Here is a 21,633-nt window from a genome sequence, read left to right on the forward strand (position 1 = left end):
TAGATACGAAGCAACCGTCTGCCATGAAGTGACCCTGTGTTACAAGTGGCCACGTGGTACGAAGTGACCGAGTGGTAGTATTCAAGGAGACGCAATTTGTCAAACCATTTTTCATAAGTGTTAGTATGGACATTTTCATGTCTTCATTGGAACACCTTCCTACATGCATTGCAACTGTTAAATATTCATAATTATTATCCGCCGAGCAGAACTATAGCCGAGCTATCGAGCGATTGTTAAAACTATACTATGATGTAACTGTAACTGCTCGGAGAGTTCAGATATACAAGCGATTTTTTCGGAGAGACGTAGTGTGTCCGCCTATTCATTATTGTTCTCTTTGTTTACAACTACATAGAATGCCAATACATCCACAATACTATCCAAATATTTGTTTTCAACTGACATTCACAAACAGTTGAAATAAAACATTTTCCAGATTGTGAAGATGGAAGATATCACATGATATGTGACTGGTGCATTACAAATACCGCCTACAACAATCTGGATTAACATAATGGATAATGAAGTCTAGTGTTGGTCTATCTAACTTCATTAGCCAATGCAATTTTTATCTAATGACCACTTGTACCTATTTTGAAACATACCAAAACTTTTGCCTCACTAATCTCACTAATAAAATATATATTTGATATGTCAAAGTTGAAAATGATTTCACACATACTTGATACAAAAAGCCATGTTAATTAATGAATAACAAACTTTTAATACAGATAAACTGAGAACATTTAGGATGAAAATATTCATACTATCCAATACGTAATCCAAAATACAAAGAGATAAATAAAGTAATCACCGAGAAGTGGAACGATAATAAAGCCAAATGTAATTTAAATTCAGTTCTACTAGAAATAGTATATCACTGTTCCAACATCACTAAACTATGCCCTGGCCTATAGTACATATGCAGACATTTGTAAAAACATTGTCATTGTTAAAGATGTTGTAGAGAACGACTGGGCTTAACACCCAACAGTGTGCCATATCAAATTTTTAGTTCTCTGTCCTTCATTCTATCTGGTGTAAGATATGTCTCCAATTTCCACTATATATACAATATTTGAACATTTTAACGTTGATGAATTACCCATGTCGATGATTTAATACCACTTCAGCCCTTCAGGTTTATATTTCTCGGTTATTTTGCTAGCAATGCTAAAATTGTCGTCGTCGTGTCTGGGCCTTCTTGCGGCTGCAAAATATAACAACAAATCATAATCTATCAAATACATTTATTGTTTTGTGTGTGTATTTGTGGTGTACTCAAATAATAAAGTTAAACAAATTAATGAATGAAGTCCAATACCGAATCACAAACGACTGACAAACAATTAAATGTCGGTATGGGCAAGTTGCACCACAATGAAAACAGCCAGTAATTAATTTCAGGTGAGATCTGTCTAAATTGTTCTTCCTGTCTATTTGTCATCCTAATTAGATCATTACCCGGTCACTGATTTATTGATTGGTTTAGTAGTGGACTGTCAATGTCATCTATCATGATATTCATCTCAGATATAACATTAGTAAAGACGTTTTTGAGTGTTCCAGCATTACATGAAGTCAGGGTTGGGATAATTTACAATTTGTTTCGTCCTGTTTCATGTCGGAATGTGGTCTAGCGAACCCCAACCATACCTTTGCAAAAATGTCGTTTGTAATAAATACGTAGTATTGTAGGAATTGCTTTGACCTAACGAAGCGTCGGGGGTGTTCTCCTAGATGTTAAAATACTATTACAATTATATTAGCAGTTTTGCTGTATATATTGATTATCCTATTGAAATGTACCAAATAAACTTGACGTAATAATGATAAGTTGATTATCATTCAATTATTATAAAACGTCCAGCTACAATAATTTAAATATCGCACTTTTATGAGAACAATGATTACAAATTCCTGAAAGTCAACGCACATGTATATTGCAATTATCTGTGAATTATTAATATTCGTGAACTGTTATAGCATATTCCATTTAAAAATAGGGACATGGGCCGCTTTCAATTTGTAGACAGATTGTTTTCTCGGCTCGAAATTCATATCTCAGAAGTGGCCTCGTACTCTATGAATTTAATTATGTTGCTACAAACATATTATTTTCATTATGCGCATATAACTATGTGATTTATGTTGAAATGCGTCGTTTCAGTGGTTTCTAGTTTGCTTTAAAAACACAATTTGCGATGAGTCTTTCGTAATCAGTAATTTGTGATATTAATTAAAACAATAGAAATTGTTTAATGCTTTGTAAATCTCCATCACCACTCGTGCTAATTTTAGTTTACAATTTAGTCGATTGGACTGATCGTAAAAATTCATATCATCACATTGAACAGTGACAAACATTCGTACAGTTAAGGACACACAGATAAATGTAGACTGCCCACAGTCCTCGGGCCTAAAGTAATTGTGTTTCCTAGATATTCGAACGCCAAAAGCGTTTGATGGGAAATGCGAACCATTTTACGCAAGGGACTTTGGTCCAGAGAGACTGTCCCAGTCTGCAGGTTTCTAGATGATATGAATAATTCATAGTCGATGCTGACGTCACGAAATCAATTATATTAACATAATGCATGCAAATTTATTCTAAATGACCCCGCTGTACAGTTGTACAGTCGCTTAGAACCAAGGAAATAAAGTTCATTGTGGCAGTCAAATAGAAAATATAGAAAACTGGAGGAGACTGATTCGCGTGATCAACAGAGCTACGACATGCGAAGAAATCGAATTTGTTGTGGCAGAGACGATCATCTACATCTTGCCAGTTCGTATGCGTGCAAAAAATGTGGACTGAGAGCGTCGACTCTACATAAAAACATGGATGAGTTCAGAATACACAATATTTATTAACAATAACAAATTAATAATAGGTACAACCTACTGTCGACAGTCTAGGACAAATGTTGTATTCCCACTATCGGATTTTAGAGCTTCCATGCTTATTCCTTTTCACCTCGGTCATCTACATGTATTGTTCTCGTATATCTGTGTGTCGTTTATGTTTTGCATATTGCTAGCCAATGTTTGAGGAGTTCTTGGATTAGTGATTTCATTATAAAAAATAACGATTTGTTATCTATACAATAATATGTTATTCGCATTGGTGCAGTTGGTTTCTTTTTTTCCATTATCAGATTTTAAATAAAAAATGTGATGATAACATTCTAGTTGTGGTTGTTGATTTGATGTATCTCACCAGTGTATACTTACTTGAGCGAGTTGATTGGAGACTTGTTCTGGATTGTGACATTTCTGAATACGATAAAATTAATATAAGTATATATATAATATAATACTATAATGTAATACAATAACTATGAATTTCATCTAGATTAACGTATCAGCGCGGTAGATTTAATACAAAGGATGATACCAAACATGACTAATCATTTTTTTAAAATATATAATCTCAGTTGTGTCTGATACAGTGTTTATCTTCCCATCCATTTTCTATGATATTAAATTTAATTTTGAAAATTAAAGACTACACTGTTGTGTGTGTGTGTGTGCTTGTGTGTTTTTTTTTTTTTTTTGTGTTGTTTTTTTTTTTGTTTCTTTTTTGCCAAGATTGAATAGAGACTCTTTATGCATGTGTGGTTGTTGTTTTTTTTTGAATATCTGATTCGATTTATCTCACTAAAGTTCTATACTCACCTCTCATAGACATGCTTCTATTTGAAACAAGACTTGTTTTCGACATTTCTGTAATTACAAAAAAAATGGAATTGATTTTAAACATATAATTACAGTATGTTATCTTTATGAGTGTGTGCTTTGCTTAATATATTTTTTAATTACATTAAATTACTACCATTTAACCACGACTATCGATGCGTTTTGTGTATTCTGAGTTGAACGTTTCGCATGACGTGCGCATTTCCACGTAAGGGTATTTCTGTTCCACGAAATGCAGACGAACTTGAGTGTATTGTTCATCCGATTAATACAGATGAGATTTGTTGTTTTCTGTTGCATATACAATTGACTGCGAGGACATTCGCCATGGCTTGCCTGCACATTCAAACCCCAACGTACATCTGGCACAACAATATGAAAATGTTTAATAAAATTGATAGTATGAATGTTGTACTTGTAAATGGATAGCTAGGAAAAATATAAAAAAATCAAACACTGGCACTTTTAACTGCAACATGCAAAGAAAACCACAATTTAATTGGGAGCAGCACCAACATTGGACTAGTTGTTGACAAGACAATACAAGACCGGAGCACGTAACAGAAAGTTTTATCATCTTCCATCAATCACAATAAATGTATTTAATGTTTCAATAATTGTATCAATTTGATACACTTACTATGAAAAATTACTTCAATAATTATTTCAAATTTATGGTTGGTGTTATTGAAACATCAACACATACATAGCTAATGTTGTACATTTACAATAAACCTTAATACACATATCGTTGGCCTTGGTTATATTTGGTCGCAAATTCTGTCTCAAGTGAAATAATAAATAAAATTATCAATAAAAAGGACGTCATAAACATAAAATAATGACGGATTTCCTACAACCTTCGCATTTCAACCAATGGTTTGACTACTGATTGGGTTTATACTTCAACTAAACTTCATGAAAAAGTAGTTATAAATTGACCGACCTTTTCTCAATGGCCTTTTTTTCTTCTTGGACATATCCGGAAGAGGGCCTATTATACTGCCTTTCCTTTCATCAGCTGTAGGTGCAGCCAACATATTCTCTAGCTCATTGTTATTCATCGTCGCTGAAGCGTCTACCGAGGCGCCCTCTAGATTTTTCTGATTGGTATTGTTCATCTCTGACACTGGAGTAGCTTCTTTCGTTGATTTGCTATCAGACATTCGAGTGCCAACTTTCATGTCTGAATTTGGCTTGACTTTTGATTGATCACTATTCAATTTCTTCTTTTCATTTGATTTTGTATCATCTGCTTTCTTAACGACAGACGAGCTTGACATTAAAAAATATGAGAAGATACATATCCATTACAATTTCACAAAAAACGGTTTCTTAGTAACAATTGTCACTGTATATACTAGTAAAATTATTTAAACTCAACTTACTCGTTCAGTTTCTTATTAATATCATTCTTGTCAGTATTCTTGCCGTCTGCATTGTCGCCTACACCTTCCTTTAATTTTGACTGATCACTAGTAAGCTTCTTAATATTATTATTATTATTTAGCTTCTTCTTTTCATTAATTTTCTTAATATCTACTTTTTGGTCGCCGGACAAGCTTGGAATAAATGTATGTGAGAATTCATATGCAAGACAGAAACATTTTACAAAGGGTGGAACAAACTTGAGTTTCATAAAAACGATTAATTTGTTGTATAAGCTATTACATTATAATCATTCCTGACAGCGTTCCTGTCATTTAAATTGCTCCCTAAGCTGCTCTTCAATTGTGACTGGTCGCTGGTGAATTTCGTCTTTCCGTTTAATTTCAAATCATCTGCTTTTTTAACGGATATACTTAATGTAAATAGATATGAGAAGTTATGTATGTTTTACAAAATCATGATGACTGAAATGTTGATTTTCTTAGAAACGATTTGTATCGTATCTACTGATAACATTATAAACTCAACTCACTCGTTCGGGCTCTTGTCAACATCTTTACCATCTACATTGTCTCCTGTACCTTCCTGTGACTGATCATTAGTAAGCTTCTTTTTTTCATTCAATTTCTTATCATCTGCTATTTGGTCAGCAGACGAGCTTGAAGAAAATATATGCGAAGATGCACACGCATTATAAAAAGTGACAGAGCCAAAAACCCAAGTTTTGTAGAAACCATTTGTATTGTATGCGCTGATAACATTACATAAACTCACTCGTTTTGGTCTTTTTTAATATCATTCTTGTCAGCATTATTGTCATCTAAATTGCTCCCTAAGTTACTCTTTGATTTTGACTGATCACTAGATAGATTCTTCTTCTTATTATTATTATTATTGATATTATTTATTTTCATATAATTTCTGATCAGCTGTTTTTTGAACAACTGACGAGCTTGAAATAAATATATGCATTACAAATTCACATGAGTATGATAACAAATGGTTTGGTCTCGCACAAACGAAAAGTATATGCTGATAACATTATACAAACTCAACTCACTCGTTTGGATTCTTCTCAATATCATTCTTGTCAGCATCACTGTTATCTAAATTGTCACTCACGTCTCCTTTCAATTGTGACGGATCACTGGATAGCTCCTTGATTTCATGTATTTCCTTTTCCTCGGCATTATGAACGACGAACGTGCTTAAAGATGCGTATACGTTACAAATTTACATTAAAATTGTGATACAAATCTCGAGTTCCGAGAAACGATATTCATAGTATGTGCTGAAAAAAATCACATTAACTTACCCGTTTACATCATTCTTAATATCATTATTTTCAGCATCCACGCTTGAAGTGATAACTTGTTTATCGGTTCGTTTCTTTTTACGGATAACACACCAGCAGCAACAACATATGAAAACAATAAAGGATATTCCCGCTATTGCCAAGATGGTCATTGTAGCATTGCCTTCAGACTCATTAATCCACCAGTTGTAGGTATTATGCGTATTGATAATCTCGTACGATGTTCTCACGCCTACTACAGGGAAGTTGTCGAAATCCGTTCCGGTTAAGAGCGCCACTGGTGTGCCATCCGAGTCCATTTGCATTGCTTCCGCAAGGTCCGCAAAGTATACAAACTCCTTTGCTGTGTCAACATTGTCCTTAGAATCAGTAAGATCATTCTTCAACGCGTATATCTCTACAATTGCCGTGCTGAAAAGAAAACACAGTGAAGGACAATTTTTATACAATATATTAATTCAATGTTCACATTTTCGAGATCATTGGCACACAGTTGTAAGACTACCGGTACTTCAGACTTTTCTACACTGACTTTCACATTCAATTGTAGTCGCATGCAGTGATTTTTAGGAAAATTGATATTCAAAAACAGTTATATATCTTCATATTGACAATAGACCCTATTCTCGTATGGCCGCCGCGGTCTCACTGAGAGCAAGGAAACCACGCGAGATTCTCTGCAGTCTTCGTGTTAACTGTTCTATATAATCATAGTATTCGGAACAGTGGACACGATGGCGGCAGAAAATCTATTAATATATATATATATATAATATAATATATTATTTATTTAGTATTTGGTGGCGTGACTCTGATCCTCGCTCTCGGCGGATGATTGCAAATAAGGTACATAGTAGCTGATACTAGAGTGCTACTCACCTTTGAAGGAGTTTTCGAGTAGTCACCGTGGCATCACTGCGAACTGAAGATATTCTGAAGCTCCATGGTTTGAAACGTTGATCCAACGCAGAAATAAATGCAGCTTGTTTGGATGTCGTGAAATCGGCAACTGAAATACCCAGATGTATGTCCAAAAGAACGAACTGTGGTATGTAGGTGTCAATACGAATCGTGGAAACACTGTGGATATTATAAAGATAGAAATGTAAATGCAATATAGAAGCATTTGTGATATAATATATCCTTTACGCCATACTTGAATCAGATTCCTGCACAATATCCTGATACACACCTCGGTATCTGAGATAAATTACCATAAAGAAGAATAATTATTCGTGAACTAGCAATTAACAACGACGACGGTATTAGACGGTGTCAAATTAGACACCAGCTTAATAAAAATGAACATGTGTGCTTGCCATGCGATACAAACGGCATGGTGATTCATGGTATACTGTATCTGTAAGAACCATTATGAGAGACGTATACATTAGTTAGCGATTATCCATAAATCTCTCGATGACAACAGCATTGTGTAAAATTGAACATGTTCAACACACTTCGAGAAGTCTTTGAAAATCAACTGCTCAAACTCAACCCAAATCTCTGACTAGAAGTGTTAGAGCAACGTCCTAACAGAGTTTGTGGTATTTTCAGAACTCTGAAATCTAACAAACAACTTCTAGTACAAGATAAAATTGTAAAAACAATTGTCGTGAAGTGGAATAATATTAATTAAAGAAACATTACGAATATGCAGCACAGGATTCGAATACACGAACCGCAAAACAGTGACTGTCATACAAAGCCCCACAGAAAACAATGTTTTGTAAAATATAGAAACACGCTTGGGAGTAATAATTTATAGTACCCAATTCAATGCTCATTATTTCGAGATCCCTATACCAACATCGGTCATATTTTGAGTTTGAAAGCGTAACCCCAATCTCCGACACTTTTATAGAGCAGCGACTGTCACAATTAAAAGACACTGGCGCTATTAGCTATTGGTAATTAACAATAATTCAACGTTCAACAAACGTTAAAATCAGGTATGACATAATATTAAAATTTTATTGGACTTTTACATATTAAAATTTGATAATTTTTTGAGTGTGATTTTACTGCTACTACTCTACTATTAACATAATTTGTTTGACGATATAAAAAGAGTACACCCACCCTGACTTAATTGATGGCACACTATTATCTTCCGCATAGTACATAATTATGTATTTTTCTTCTGCCTTCAGTTTACCTGATGTGAAGACTTGACCATCTGTCGTCATGTTAAATAGTGTGTGTGGCAAATACAGCTTATAGGTGATCGAACCACTTTTTTCTGAAACATAAATTATAATGAAAATCATGTATGGGTGTGGTATGATCACATGGTACGAATGTCTATCGCAATGGACAACCAAGAAATGGGTGGATGGATGATGTGATGTCAGTTTAGGAAAATATAACCTACCAAAAATCTGATCAGTTGTTATGACGTTGTTAACGTGGTTATCTACGACCATGTCATAAGGCACCTCCCAATTCCAATAAGGACGTTCGTTGCTATTAATAGTCACAAAAATAGCGTCGACTTCATTGATGGTAACCTGAACAAAAGCTGTGTCTTGATTCGACCCCAGATCGGTAGCAACCAGTGTAAAGTTAATGACATCCCCACTGATTGATGAGTTAATGGGTTGGTTTACAGTCACCTCACCGACATGGGCGTCAATAACAAAATATGCATTTGCTGGCTGTATGGTGTACGTAACGATGTCAAACAGATCTGCATCCGTTGCCAGAACCTGTAGTACAGGACTTCCCTGTGATTCCCTATCAAACACATTTGCAGAGTATACTGCCTGGGTGAACATTGGTGAATTGTCATAAATATTCTGAAGGAAGACATTAACTCGTAAATAATCTTGCATTCCTTTTGGGTCGGTGACAGTAAACATTACTGAAAATGGGATTGGAAACGAGGCTTCATAATCCATAGTTTGTGCAATGCGTAATTCTGGGTTGAGTCCACCTGATAAGCTGAAGTAGGGAGAATAGGTTCCAATAACCATATTGAAAACTAAGTCAGTTAACGCATCGTCCACGTCGGTGGCTGCCCAGTTCAGAGGTATTAATGTTCCAACAACCTGAGGAAATATAATTTATAAATTAGTATTATATATGTTGAATGGCTTCATGACAAGTATAAATGACAAAAAACAATTTAAACTCGGGATGTGTATATAAATACCCAGAGGCGATGGCACGGAAATTTGCATAGGAGGTGAGATCTGAAATCTTGACCTTCTGAAACGCTATTTCCTGCAATTGGAGGGCCAAATTTTGCTGACACAAAGAGCTTCAGCTTGATTTGGGGCGACGCCACTCTAAATACCTGTTCTTCGTCAATATATACATCCTGGTTATCATTCATAAATACTGGTGGTTCTGCTATATCCACAATATCAACAGTCAGGGTACCCGTTGCAGTGAATTCCCCATCAGTGGCTTCCAATACGAGAGTATATTGATTCACATCCTCAAAGTTGAACACAGGATTGTTGGATATAAATACGGTACCATCATTCCCATCTGTTTGTAGAAATAACATTCAACGTGATGTAATCCATGTCATCAGAGCGAAAGTATTCATTGTGATATATTGGGAAACATAAATACAGGTTTGGGTGAAAATCTATCGTTTGATAATTGCGTCATAGAATGCAACCTGATTACGATTTGTTTCAAAGTATGGGATTTTTGTTCAATTAGTACCCTTATAACAATGAAATACCCCGTGCCTTTAAACTGGCAATGATACGCACTATCCTGCTAGTATAAAGAGGCAACTCAAATCAAATGCTTTATCTCAAGCACTTTCAACACAAGAACGTGCAGCTACAAATACATTTGGCAACTTACGTACAGACCTTCCCCACCATCGCTTTGCCCGACCTAAATTTTCCCTTTGTGTATTGCCATATACAATTATCGCTTACTTGAGTCTGGTACAGAGAACTTCCCCTGACCGGAGGCAGGTGTTACTGTTGTTAGAGTAAAATTTAGAGCATTGCCGTCCACATCAATACCATCAGCTTCGAATATAGATACCGAATGTATGACGTCTTCGGGTACTTTTACCGTTGCTGGTAGGTTAGATATTATCAGTGCTTCATTCTCGTCAGTGATTTGAACAGTTAGTACTTTAGGTGTGCCAGTCATGGAGTTTGCAGGGCCTATATCCCGACACGTTACGCTTAGGGTATATTCATCTACTGTTTCGAAGTCCAGATAAGGTGAGTTGATCATGTAGATGGCATTAGCTGTGTTTAAAAACGGAATAGTTGTTAACAATTGTTTAAAAGAAGCACTGACATCCCTCTCCGTATAGTCGTATAAGGATTTGAAAAAAGTACAATGAACATAGAACAAATTGTTAAGTATAATTGTATAAGTATAACCAATTGCTATAGAGACACTTAATGTTGCGATAAGACGTTCTGTTAAACCTTGACTTAACAGCTTGGACGACTGGAGTCGCAAAGCTCAGAATCGTATACACAATACGCAGGAGCCAAAGAGTTACTGCTACAATGATGGGGAACTTATTAGCTAAGGCTAACATGGTTCACGTAAATACATAAAATTGTTATCTAACCATGGGGGCCTTTCAAGTACTGTGGTCACCGTAGACTGAAAATTAGTGATTTTGAGTTCTTGCTTGGTTTTCCCCGCTAAACAATACAAGAAAATAACTCAGTCTTGCACACAATCCGATATTGCACTATCTAATCTATGTATTCACTCGATTGCAGCCTATCCATACATATGCATGTGAAATATTTCGTTTACGCTTTGCATAAATGTTATATGGAATAAAAGAAGAGTCCTGGAACATTACGACCAATTTTGTAAAAAAAATTACGAATTTCGAATATGGGAATTACATCACATTGTTTGACACTTTTAATATTTTTCATTTGCACATGCAAAGGATACAAGTAATGTAAATTAACAAACAAATTATGATTAATAAATTTATAAAGTTATATACTCACTTGAGGAGTTAAACCCAAAATTACCATCGTTCGGATTAGAAAACATGACACAGAAAAAGTCATCTCCTTCATTATCCGCAGCTTGCACAGCAAAGATATCCATTCCTCCTGCACTCATTTCACTAATCTGTACAGTATCGTCGAGATTGGTGATTTCGGGACCCACGTTAGACAACAACGTGATATGTAAAATTTTATTATCTGTAAAACCGTTTTGATCACCAATGAAAACTGTTACATCCCAAGTAGTTTGTTCTTGGTAGTTCAATCCAGGAGGGAGCACATAAATCGACCCTGGTAGGAGAAGGAAGATTGAAGTATGTCTTTATTTTTATTTGTGAATGCATATATTACATACACAACATACTTAAGTGTACATATTACATAAGTACTTTTAATCGGGTGTAAAATCAAAATCCAATCTCAATTAGTATTTTGCTTCATCGATATAAATTTTAGGGGAACACAGGAAGCAAATTTTCAAACATTGATATTAATATTTGAACTACACTGACATCACACACAAACACAGCGAAGTTATACTTCATGCACTCATGCGTTTCGGTCTATACTCGTCTTCGTACATACTTTTTGGTATCCTCGTAATAACATCATATTGTATGTGTACCTGATGCGTTGATACTAAATGATCCATTGGCCGGTGAGGTAGATATCATCCATATCGGCTCGTCAGGTGGATCCCACTCAACTAAAAATACACTTCCAATTAAAGATTCCGATATCGCGATCGAGTCTGGTAAATTAGTTATTACCATTGGTTCCGGTTCGTCTAAAATGTAGACAGTCAATGTAGCCGTCCCCTTTGCTCCTGATGAGTCAGCAGCTTCAATGAATAGCTCGTAAATGGTTGTTCCTGTTTCGTAGTCAAAGCCTGGTAAGTTCACATTCTGAATTTCTGCAAATGGTAGGTAAGGAAACTTGTGGGTAAGATAAATTGTGCGCCATTACACGATTGATTGAATTTTTATCGTGTTAATATCATTGATTTGCGATCAAGGCTATCACTACGCAATATCTATGATGTCATCATAGTATGGGTATAATAAAATACACTTTCGCCATCTTGAAATGACTGGTTGATGCTTATTTTGTGACAATTAACGCATAATCTACCAAACGAGTTCATTATCTGACTTATCCACTTGTTTTGTGTGTTTTTTCGGAAATTCTCTTGCAGCCTATTTGCATTCGTGTATCTCCCTTCGAGCAGTGTCTGTCTGTTGTCAATCCAATCTGATTTTTATTATTTTGTAACTGTTTTTTTTTATTATTATTATTATTACATATATCATCTTTGTAATTAAGCAATCATAATTTATAGCGTGCCTGGTGATGTCATCGGTCACAAATAAGTCACAAAAACACTCAAATACAGTGGCAAAATCTACCGATGTTAACGATGAAAACGATACGGAAAAACGCGGCTTTTCGGTAAGTTTATCGATGTTAAATGCAACGAACATCTATCTATGATTATTATAATTATATTGCAATATTTCTTCGTATTTTGAACACAATTGGCTGGCGATGATGTAATAGGAAGTGAGCACATTTGCTGGAAATAGAACAACATTGTCAAAAATTGTCTTGCCAAATAATACTGGTAGTTTCAAACAAAACTTTTAGAATACTTCAAATAAAGTTCGCAATGGTTGTACTCAAAAGAAATGAATTTAAAATTTGCAGTTATACTATCACTTTTGTGTTCTATCGATAAGCATTACGTCATTCGTAACAATGTCATTTTTTCTAAATATTTTCACAGGCCTAAGGCTTCGGCAGCAATCGACGGCATAATTAGATCGCCGGAGCAAAGACGATTTAGAAGGTTCGTGCTTGTCCGCGTCTGCTTTGGGCAACTTACAAAGACATATAATCAAAAACACAATAATTAATTCACAATAAATTGTCCGCTGCAAAAGTGAATAACGCTAACTAAGGTAGCTGTAGCCCATATGGTAATTCTCCAGCTTGTCCTTTGCACAAACATGTGCAAATTGACGACAGTACAGGAATTTTAGCCTTCAAAGGCAATTGAAAAAAATTAACGGAGTATCTAACCAACTTTTCATAGTATTCCTCCTCGCCAACTTTTGATTGAGGTGATTGTCTTCAAAAATAAACCCGCACCACGCATTTTTTTTTTCTCGTACCTTTTGTGTTAATTATTTCCTGCAATATAAAGGCGAGATGTGATTGGCTGTAGCTTAAACGAGATTTAAACATTTATGGACATCGGGTCACATCCTTCTGAGATATCGCGATTTTGGTAAATTTAAATAAAATAAAGTAAAAGAAACTGTATGATAAAGATAAATGAATAAAAACATATCGAAAAAAAAAAATATGAAAAAAAAAATAAAGCCCAAACTAGGATTCTATTTTAATCAAATTGATTGCCAATCGGGGTGGTCAAATCCTAGGATGTTGGTTATGGCCTTATTATTGAATATTACGTTGATTAATGTAAATGAAATACTACTGTCCAATCTAGTGATTGTTTTTAACGCCACTGCCGGGTCTTATCGCCGTCATACATTCGGTCATAGCGATGTATGTTTTGAATTGATTCTCTGAAAATATTACAATTCATTTGATTTCTGAATGAATGTTGATATCATTACCACGTCCCAGTTCATCTTGGGGAAATAGATTCTATTGCTAGAAAGTGTAGTTTGTTGTATGAGAATTGTATGATTCTTGTGTGTCGCAACAGTGAATCACGGAATATAATCCACTCAAAATCATAGATTCTGATTAGTCGATAGGTCTAGCTGTATTATAAATAAGTACAAGTTACCAAAGAAATCATTGGTAGCCTGATCCAGTGTGTCACATACTCAACAGGGAGAGTTATCCAACTCACATATAAGAACTGCATGTATGTTGAGTCATATATGGTCTGTGAGTATTTAGTTATATAAATTGTTTTCAGCTATATAAGATGTGTTTCGAGTTTGAAACCGACATTAAGGTAGTACATACAATCATGCGAGACATTCGTTTAATTTAAATATTGATTTTCCTCCATTCAAATGCCAACATGGAATATTTGCATAAATACTAACCTGCAACAGATGTGTTCCCATCAACTGTTACTGGACCGATTTGAAATGGATTTGAACCGACAATATTGAAATTGACGTCATTTGCTGTTCCGTCAGCATCCGTAGCTGTTATGGTGGCAATTGTCTGAGGCACTGTTGCATGTTCTCCTATGGTTGCATTATGCGGAGCGTCAATATATATTGGGAGCTCTACTCGCAGAGTCACAGTGCAGGTGAATGTGTCATCTCTACGCTGTTCTTCTACCACAATATCAATGATGTATTCACGAATGATGTCAAACCCGGGCGGGACCACAGCCAGAAGTCGAGCCTCATTACTCCATGAAGGAGAAAAACCTTTGATAACGTGTAATAAAAATGATGAAATTAAAAAAAAAATTATTAAATATTATTAAAAATAATTATTTGAAATACAATATACAACTTATAACAATTATCTTACCCTGTGCAAGCTCGAAAGGATATGGGTTTGGAGAGAGATCTGGGACGACAGTACCAATGCTATACCAATATTCTGAAAAAAATCCTCCCCCTGCACCAACGATTGGGCTATATATCATATCACCATCAGCGATTCCCTGAGGAATTTCAATCGTCAGTGATGATCCCATGTTTCTTAAGTACAGTGCTGAAAAAGGAAGGCAGGTAAGAGTAATTTGTTGCAGACAGGGTTTTCTTTAGACATTGAGTGGAATGCGTTCAATCTAAAGAGGGAATCTGAAGATGATTGGAAACTCTTTCATTTGTTATTAGGGTCTTCCACACTCACCCGGGCCTTTTATGAATGGCTTCACCTATCTAATTTGTTGAAATATTCTCTTTAGTTCTACAATTGCATTTTTTCCTGATACTTGAAGCTTGCGTCATTGCACATTTGTTGTTAACAAACAAAGATTATAGTTTAAACAAGTATTATATTATATAATGTTATATTGTATTAAATTGTATATATTATTATAGACATAATGACTCTGACCAAGGTCGATATACGGAAATTAGACAACTCATGTAAATACCATTCCGTAAATAAGACAACTCATGTAAATACCATGCCGTAAATTTGACAGCTCATGTAAATACCATGCTGTAAATTAGACAACTCATGGGAATACTGTGCCGTAAATTAGACAACTCATGGGAATGCAATACTGTAAATTAAGCAAATCATGTGAGTACTGTGCCGCAACAATCAGATTGTAGTTCGTACGTGAAAATGCAGGATCTTGTAAAGTGACATCAGCATGTAGTAAGATTTATTTGGCAGACTTTTGCAAATTACCAAAAAATACTTGAATGTAAACAAATATCCCCATATTCAGGATCCAGGATTACCTTCTATCCCATAATAATATCCCATATCATGACGTCAAGGCAGGTAATTGTCTTAATCCCCCGAGAAATTATAAACTGCTCGTATGATAGATAAAATACCTCGGTAGAAGCACCAATTTAAAACATTATGTCAAAATACAATACGTGACTGGTATGTTGAAACATACTCATAAATCTCCTACGAGAATTTAGTTACTATGTGACCTTACCAGACATTTTGTGTAGCAGAATCGACGAAAGAAGCCATTGCAGTACTCTCTTCCACATATCGGAACTGTTTAAACTTAAATATAGCGTCAATATTTCACACATACACCATCCGTTAAATGTATTGAAATGTCTAATATCATCCCAATGGTGTCTGCTTGATAAATTCATAAATAATACACATAGAGGCTCAGTTTAAAATTCATTGTCAGTAATCCATGGTTGCTTGGTAGCATTCACATAGGACAACAACACAGATTCACTCATAGTTGACGTGCGTGGTTATTAGTGGTCGCTTTCCAGTGTGTCCTCTCACTCGGTCATGAACTTTGTTTGAATACATATGACTATTGAATGTATGATTATATGTATGATAAATAGACCCTTTGATATCATACTTGCTGAACGAGTATAGTTTTTTTTATTGCAAAGTTTTAAGGTGCATTATGAACCAAAACATGTTTTAATTATTATTGTTATTCTATTCTCCTTAATGTAGATCAAATCGTATTGTGATTTATCATAAATTAAAAATGTTACGTTTGCAGAACGCACAGCAGTATTCGTTTGATGAAACTTAAAAACCAATAATAGCATGTGTAATGATTGATACTGCACGTACCAAAGCAACTAGTGCACATGCCAATTAGAGAATGTCTTTGTTTTATCGAACGACTGCTTAGATGTGTGATACAAGAACAACGTTTACAGTTCATGATAAATCATAGTCGAATGTATCTATCAATATTCAGTATCTATCATTAATAACATGTTCTAATCATATAGCATCTATAATTGTAGAACTATTATAATGATATGGCATATTATAATATGGCATGGCCGTTTCCACTAAAAAGGAGCGCAGGACTCAGACCCTTGTTTTCTGTAATATTAATATCTGTTAATATCTGTTAATATTAGGATTCCTGGAAAACACTTTTGCTGCATCTGTAGTGTGGTCGATGGTAATATTACCATTTTCTTCATACATTACTGCCCGAATATGGGCGTTTGTGCCCGAGCGCAAATGATCTCCTTGCGACAGCGGCGAGGGAACTAACGGCCATATTCGGCTGTAATATTGTTACTACATGCCTTTAATGATATAAAGAATATAGGGTTTATATTTTAATGTTTAAAGGTAATTATTATTGGTAAAAAGCTACATGTTTCATAAGCAGTAACAAACTTTTGCATCATGATAATTGATAAGTTTGGCACAGCTGAGAATTGCGGTGCCTCGAAGACATACCACCGGTCGAGCTGAATGAGCTTCTGGGCAATTTTTTCATCCAACATGAAGTGTAGTTTGGAGCGCTATCTTCGCGATAAGAAGTACTCCACAAGTCTGAATGATTGAGTAGTTCCGGGAATTTCTTTAATCATTGGACCTCTCTGTTGCTATTGACGACGGTCCGTACATGGCTCACTGGACCGCAAAAAAAACCCGGATGTTCCTATTCTAAAGTGTGTGTGTGATTGGCGGGCGTATGAAGGCATGTAATAATGGATGAGAACGGCACAGGTTGAAGGACCTTCAATGTTTTTTTCACTGCTACTTTGCGCTAATAATATGTCCCGTCCTGTACATTTTTACTTTTTTAGCCGATGAAACACATACAATTCGTCCTGCAGATTTGTTTTTCGTCACCTTGTAAATATCCAATAGTATTCGGAACATACTTTGTAGGGACGACGACGAAACTCCGCCTGCCATTATAGCTGGTGGTCGGCTGAATGGAACTATGGGTAAAATCATAGCTAGGCAAGATTGAGAAAATCGTTGTCACTTTGTTATAAAATGAACAATGAATAAGATGTTAGTAAAATTGCATGTGTCGTCACTGCATATTGGTCGCCATTAAGGATTCTGATAAAGTTAAGCAGCCCGAAACTAGCATAGTGATAACGGTCAACAAATAAACGGTAGGGCACATCCAGAAATGTTTAATAATAAACAGTTTATATTCGCGCAACGTTAGAGAGTACGGCATCGAGAGTAAGCGATGACGTCGGGTAAGCAAGAGAAATAGAAAAGCGAATAAGAACGTGATGGATAATCAGAATGGTTGTCGGAACTATTAGTAGATACCATTCAGTAGTTTTGTGCGGCGCGCCATGACACTTGAGGCGGGAACAACCCAATTGGCAGGTTTCACCTACACGTCAGTGTGTGCATGCGTATACCCATGGTAATGTACTGATTACAATGAATTATGTGCCGACTACATAGTTACATAGCGATTAACCAGGCCGATATTCACGCTGTCCTCAGAATGGCTGGATACAAGGCTAGGATACTAAATGCATATACTTAAGCTACATCTTATACGTCTGTGACGTTGTGTCCATCACCCTGTTACGTCACCCAGTATCTCCCTCCGCAACTTATGCTCATACCTCGCATCTTTATTTAAATAACCTCCCAGTGAAGAGGTTAACAGGTGAAATTAAATTGATTAGGATGTATCAAAACTCGTAGATTTGTGTGACAGTCCGTGTTTGGAAACATAGAGTGAATCAGTGCCTTCTGTTTAATCTCAATTTCTAACAAATAAAAAAAAAAAAAAATTCACTAAAGCATAATAAATACAAGAACAGTGTGCTCCATATATGTGCGAGGCTGTGCTGTTGTCCAGTGAAGGTTGGCGGGCTGGTTCATTGTTCAAATGTAATAGGAATAACCACACGTAGAGTCAAGTATACCACTCGATTTTTGAACAATTCACTTCATATACTACCCCCAGGCGCTGGAGGCTGTAATGTTCCGCTCGCCCGGTAAGATAATGCTCCACAAACAACAATTGTTAGAATTATCTTACCGAGCGGGCGGAACATTACAGCCTCCAGCGCCTGGGGTATTCATATACGTACCGCTCGTGAATGAACGTCGTGAAACTGCAAAACATATCGTGATATAGTCGCCTCAGTGTGGGGTGAAAGAGGATGCGTTTATTCCATATTATTTTTCGTTTATCATATATAACTAACGTTGTCTAGTCGCTGTGTATTAGCAAATGTTTTTAGGTCGTACTAGTTATTTTACTTTATACGGCTTGTCTTTTTAGAAAGCTCTGTGAAAGTCAGTATTAAACATTGTACCGTTATGAATAGAATAAATTCAGCATTGCAGGACATGGGATTAACGTTAATGTGCTATACTCTCCCATATGTGTATTTGTTAGACAGCGGCGTATTTGCAGAGGTTTTAAAGTCATCATAAAAATAAATAAGCTAGCACAATCATTGCAGTCTATACGGATTATGACGCATTGCAATCTTTAGAGAAATCTCTGTTTAAATAGAGAACGAACATGCAACCGCCAAGAATACAATGAGTTCGGCATTACGGGAGCGTGGGCGATTGCTGTGACAACGGTAATAAGGGGGTAATCAAAATATCATGGACGGCATGTCAGCGTACTATTTAACGTGCCTGAATCGTTTCATTTCGATATGATGATAAGATATTTGTATTCTAACAATCGGTGTGCCTGTTTTATACGTAGGGATTCATACGCCATGAATTGAAGAGGGACAATAGTGTTTACTAAGTGGGTATTCATCTCCGTTCACTGACATTGGCTTGAGCGATTAATTGTCAATACTCATGCGTATCTAAGTTGGTTTAAGTAGAAGGCATTGCATTTGTCCTGAATCAAAACTGGGTTGGTCATTAAACAAAATATTTGAACCGTGCTCGCAATGTCAATACACTTTTTTTTCAATAAATCGATAAACATCGGGAGTACACTAAAATATTATGATGGTAATTTATGAATTTCAACTGAATACTTTGAATACATCAAATTACAGAAGGAATATTTTCAAAATTGACAATAACTTCACATTCGTTATTTGACTGGTTATTCCTTCATGGAATATGAACCGAAGTTATTTACAGTAACGTAAATTTCGAAAGAAATAAAATGACTCAAATAGTTAAAATCAGGACAAGCATAGAAATGTTTGTTTTGTCTTCCCTGACAGTGTCGAGTAACAATCCTAAAAAAATGATCGTTGTCTGAAAAACTTAAAGAAACTAATTCTGATTTACATTGAGATAACGTGTTCCATTTTGTTGTGTTTTTTTGCCGTTTTATCGTTAGTGTTTAATAAAATGAAACATGGTGGTCAAGATAAGAGGCTTTTACGATGATCGAAGCAAAATAATGATTTTAAACACTATTTGTCAAAAATACTCGATACTTATACTCGAACAAAAATATTCGCAATGAATATATAAAATTGAAAATTTTGTCTTGAAATGAACTGATATTTTAAAAAGAAATAACACTAGATATAATTGCTGTGTTCAGAAAAAAATAAGTTAAATGCATTGTTTTGTCCGCTAAAACAAACCACAATGATTTCAAAAAGACTCAAACAATACAAGAGACAACCAGCCTGTGATCGGGGTTAAGGCTAAAATGACCAGCAACACATTCGATTCAGGGGGAAATCAAAATATAGATTCAAGCAGCAATGATGGTTTGTAGCTGACATGCTGGGGAACACTGCTGCTATGTACATTTCTTACTTTTAGGGACACACCGTTTGTCAATTAATGTATTTTAAAACCTTTCCTGCCTAAAAAACAAGGGTAAAATACAAGATGGAAATTGGAATTATCTATATATCATTATGTCTTTGTAAACGTATAGTATAGTTTAGTGAATCTCAATCTTGCCAGTACGATGGATGAAGTGAATGTATACACATAGAGCCCAGATGGGTCTCAAGAAGCTTTGTTCGTTTACATAAAAATTAAAATGGCCCAATATATCAAAGTAGCCTGTATTTGGAATTTCTGAATTTGTTTGCGTTGGCGGAGATCAAATTTTTAAGCTTGCTAATTAGGAAGGCCACATTTTAGAAATATCAATTTTTTGAGAGAGGATTTTTTTGGTTTAGAACTACTAGTTTTTTTTCAGTGAACCACCACTACTAGTTGATAACGAAAGTTCTTTGTTGATTTCTGCAAGGATTTGTTTCTACTAAATGAAGACTGAAAATGGAAAATGTTTTCCAGACCCCGTGCCTCAAACACCAAGCCTACTTGGCATCATACTCTCATATACAAAATAAAATGTATGAAAACATACAGTATGATAACCGTACTCGTATTTATTACAACAGATGAATAGATCTCCGAGTCCTTGGCAATCATAAAACACGTATTTCTTAGCTATGCTGTATAATATACTTTGAGTGCACTTCTCACGATATCATTATAATTGAATGGATGCCAAATTTGTAACCTCTACTTTTACATTACAGTAGAATAATCATTAGAATAACTCGGTGTTATTGTTTAAATGGGTTCTTGCAAATGGTTACTGATATGATTAATGTTGAGAAAACGAAGATAAATTTGGAGTCCATCATGAGAATAAATATTATTGCCATCTAGTATTGAGTATTGCTAATAACGAAGTGAATAGATTTAATATTACTTGTTGTTAAAAGTTTTGTTAGTATCAACAACTAACGATGGCACGACTTGGTATTGGTATTCAGTTACCTTTATGTGATATTCACTGAATCTACTATTGCTAATGTTCTTATCCATGATTCCTTTGAATTCAATCACATGGCTTTGGATGACATGCCTGGTGACGTATACATTGGTTGTGTT

General features: G+C 35.4%; 1 protein-coding gene and 1 long non-coding RNA gene across 2 annotated transcripts; both read right to left on the reverse strand.

The window, feature by feature from the left end:
* Positions 1 to 5,698: 5,698 nt before the first annotated feature.
* On the reverse strand, positions 5,699 to 6,242 carry LOC144345220 (uncharacterized). The gene is made up of 2 exons (XR_013419331.2): positions 6,152 to 6,242; positions 5,699 to 5,749 (listed from the first exon to the last, which is right to left on the reverse strand). It is a non-coding gene; the product is annotated as an uncharacterized LOC144345220 (long non-coding RNA).
* Positions 6,243 to 6,402: 160 nt separating this feature from the next.
* On the reverse strand, positions 6,403 to 15,067 carry LOC102809460 (cadherin EGF LAG seven-pass G-type receptor 2-like). Its single transcript, XM_006811251.2, has 10 exons — positions 14,899 to 15,067; positions 14,457 to 14,792; positions 11,996 to 12,283; positions 11,368 to 11,661; positions 10,309 to 10,632; positions 9,705 to 9,901; positions 8,781 to 9,456; positions 8,489 to 8,648; positions 7,286 to 7,486; positions 6,403 to 6,817 (listed from the first exon to the last, which is right to left on the reverse strand). The coding sequence occupies exons 1-10, from the start codon at positions 15,065 to 15,067 to the stop codon at positions 6,403 to 6,405; spliced, it is 3,060 nt and encodes a 1,019-aa protein (XP_006811314.2).
* Between the last annotated feature and the right edge of the window lie 6,566 nt (positions 15,068 to 21,633).

The sequence above is a fragment of the Saccoglossus kowalevskii genome, chromosome 9, assembly GCF_978046115.1.
Source record: "Saccoglossus kowalevskii chromosome 9, keSacKowa6.1, whole genome shotgun sequence".
NCBI classification, from domain to species: Eukaryota; Metazoa; Hemichordata; class Enteropneusta; family Harrimaniidae; genus Saccoglossus; species Saccoglossus kowalevskii.

Coding starts and splice junctions, on each gene's coding strand:
- LOC102809460 (XM_006811251.2), bottom strand. CDS start 15,067: ATGGGATCATCACTGACGATTGAAATTCCTCAGGGAATCGCTGATGGT. Junction 9,902..10,308: donor GTTCTCTGTACCAGACTCAA/GTAAGCGATAAT, acceptor TTCTACAAACAG/ATGGGAATGATGGTACCGTA. Junction 6,818..7,285: donor ACTCGAAAACTCCTTCAAAG/GTGAGTAGCACT, acceptor TTTTCTTTTCAG/CACGGCAATTGTAGAGATAT.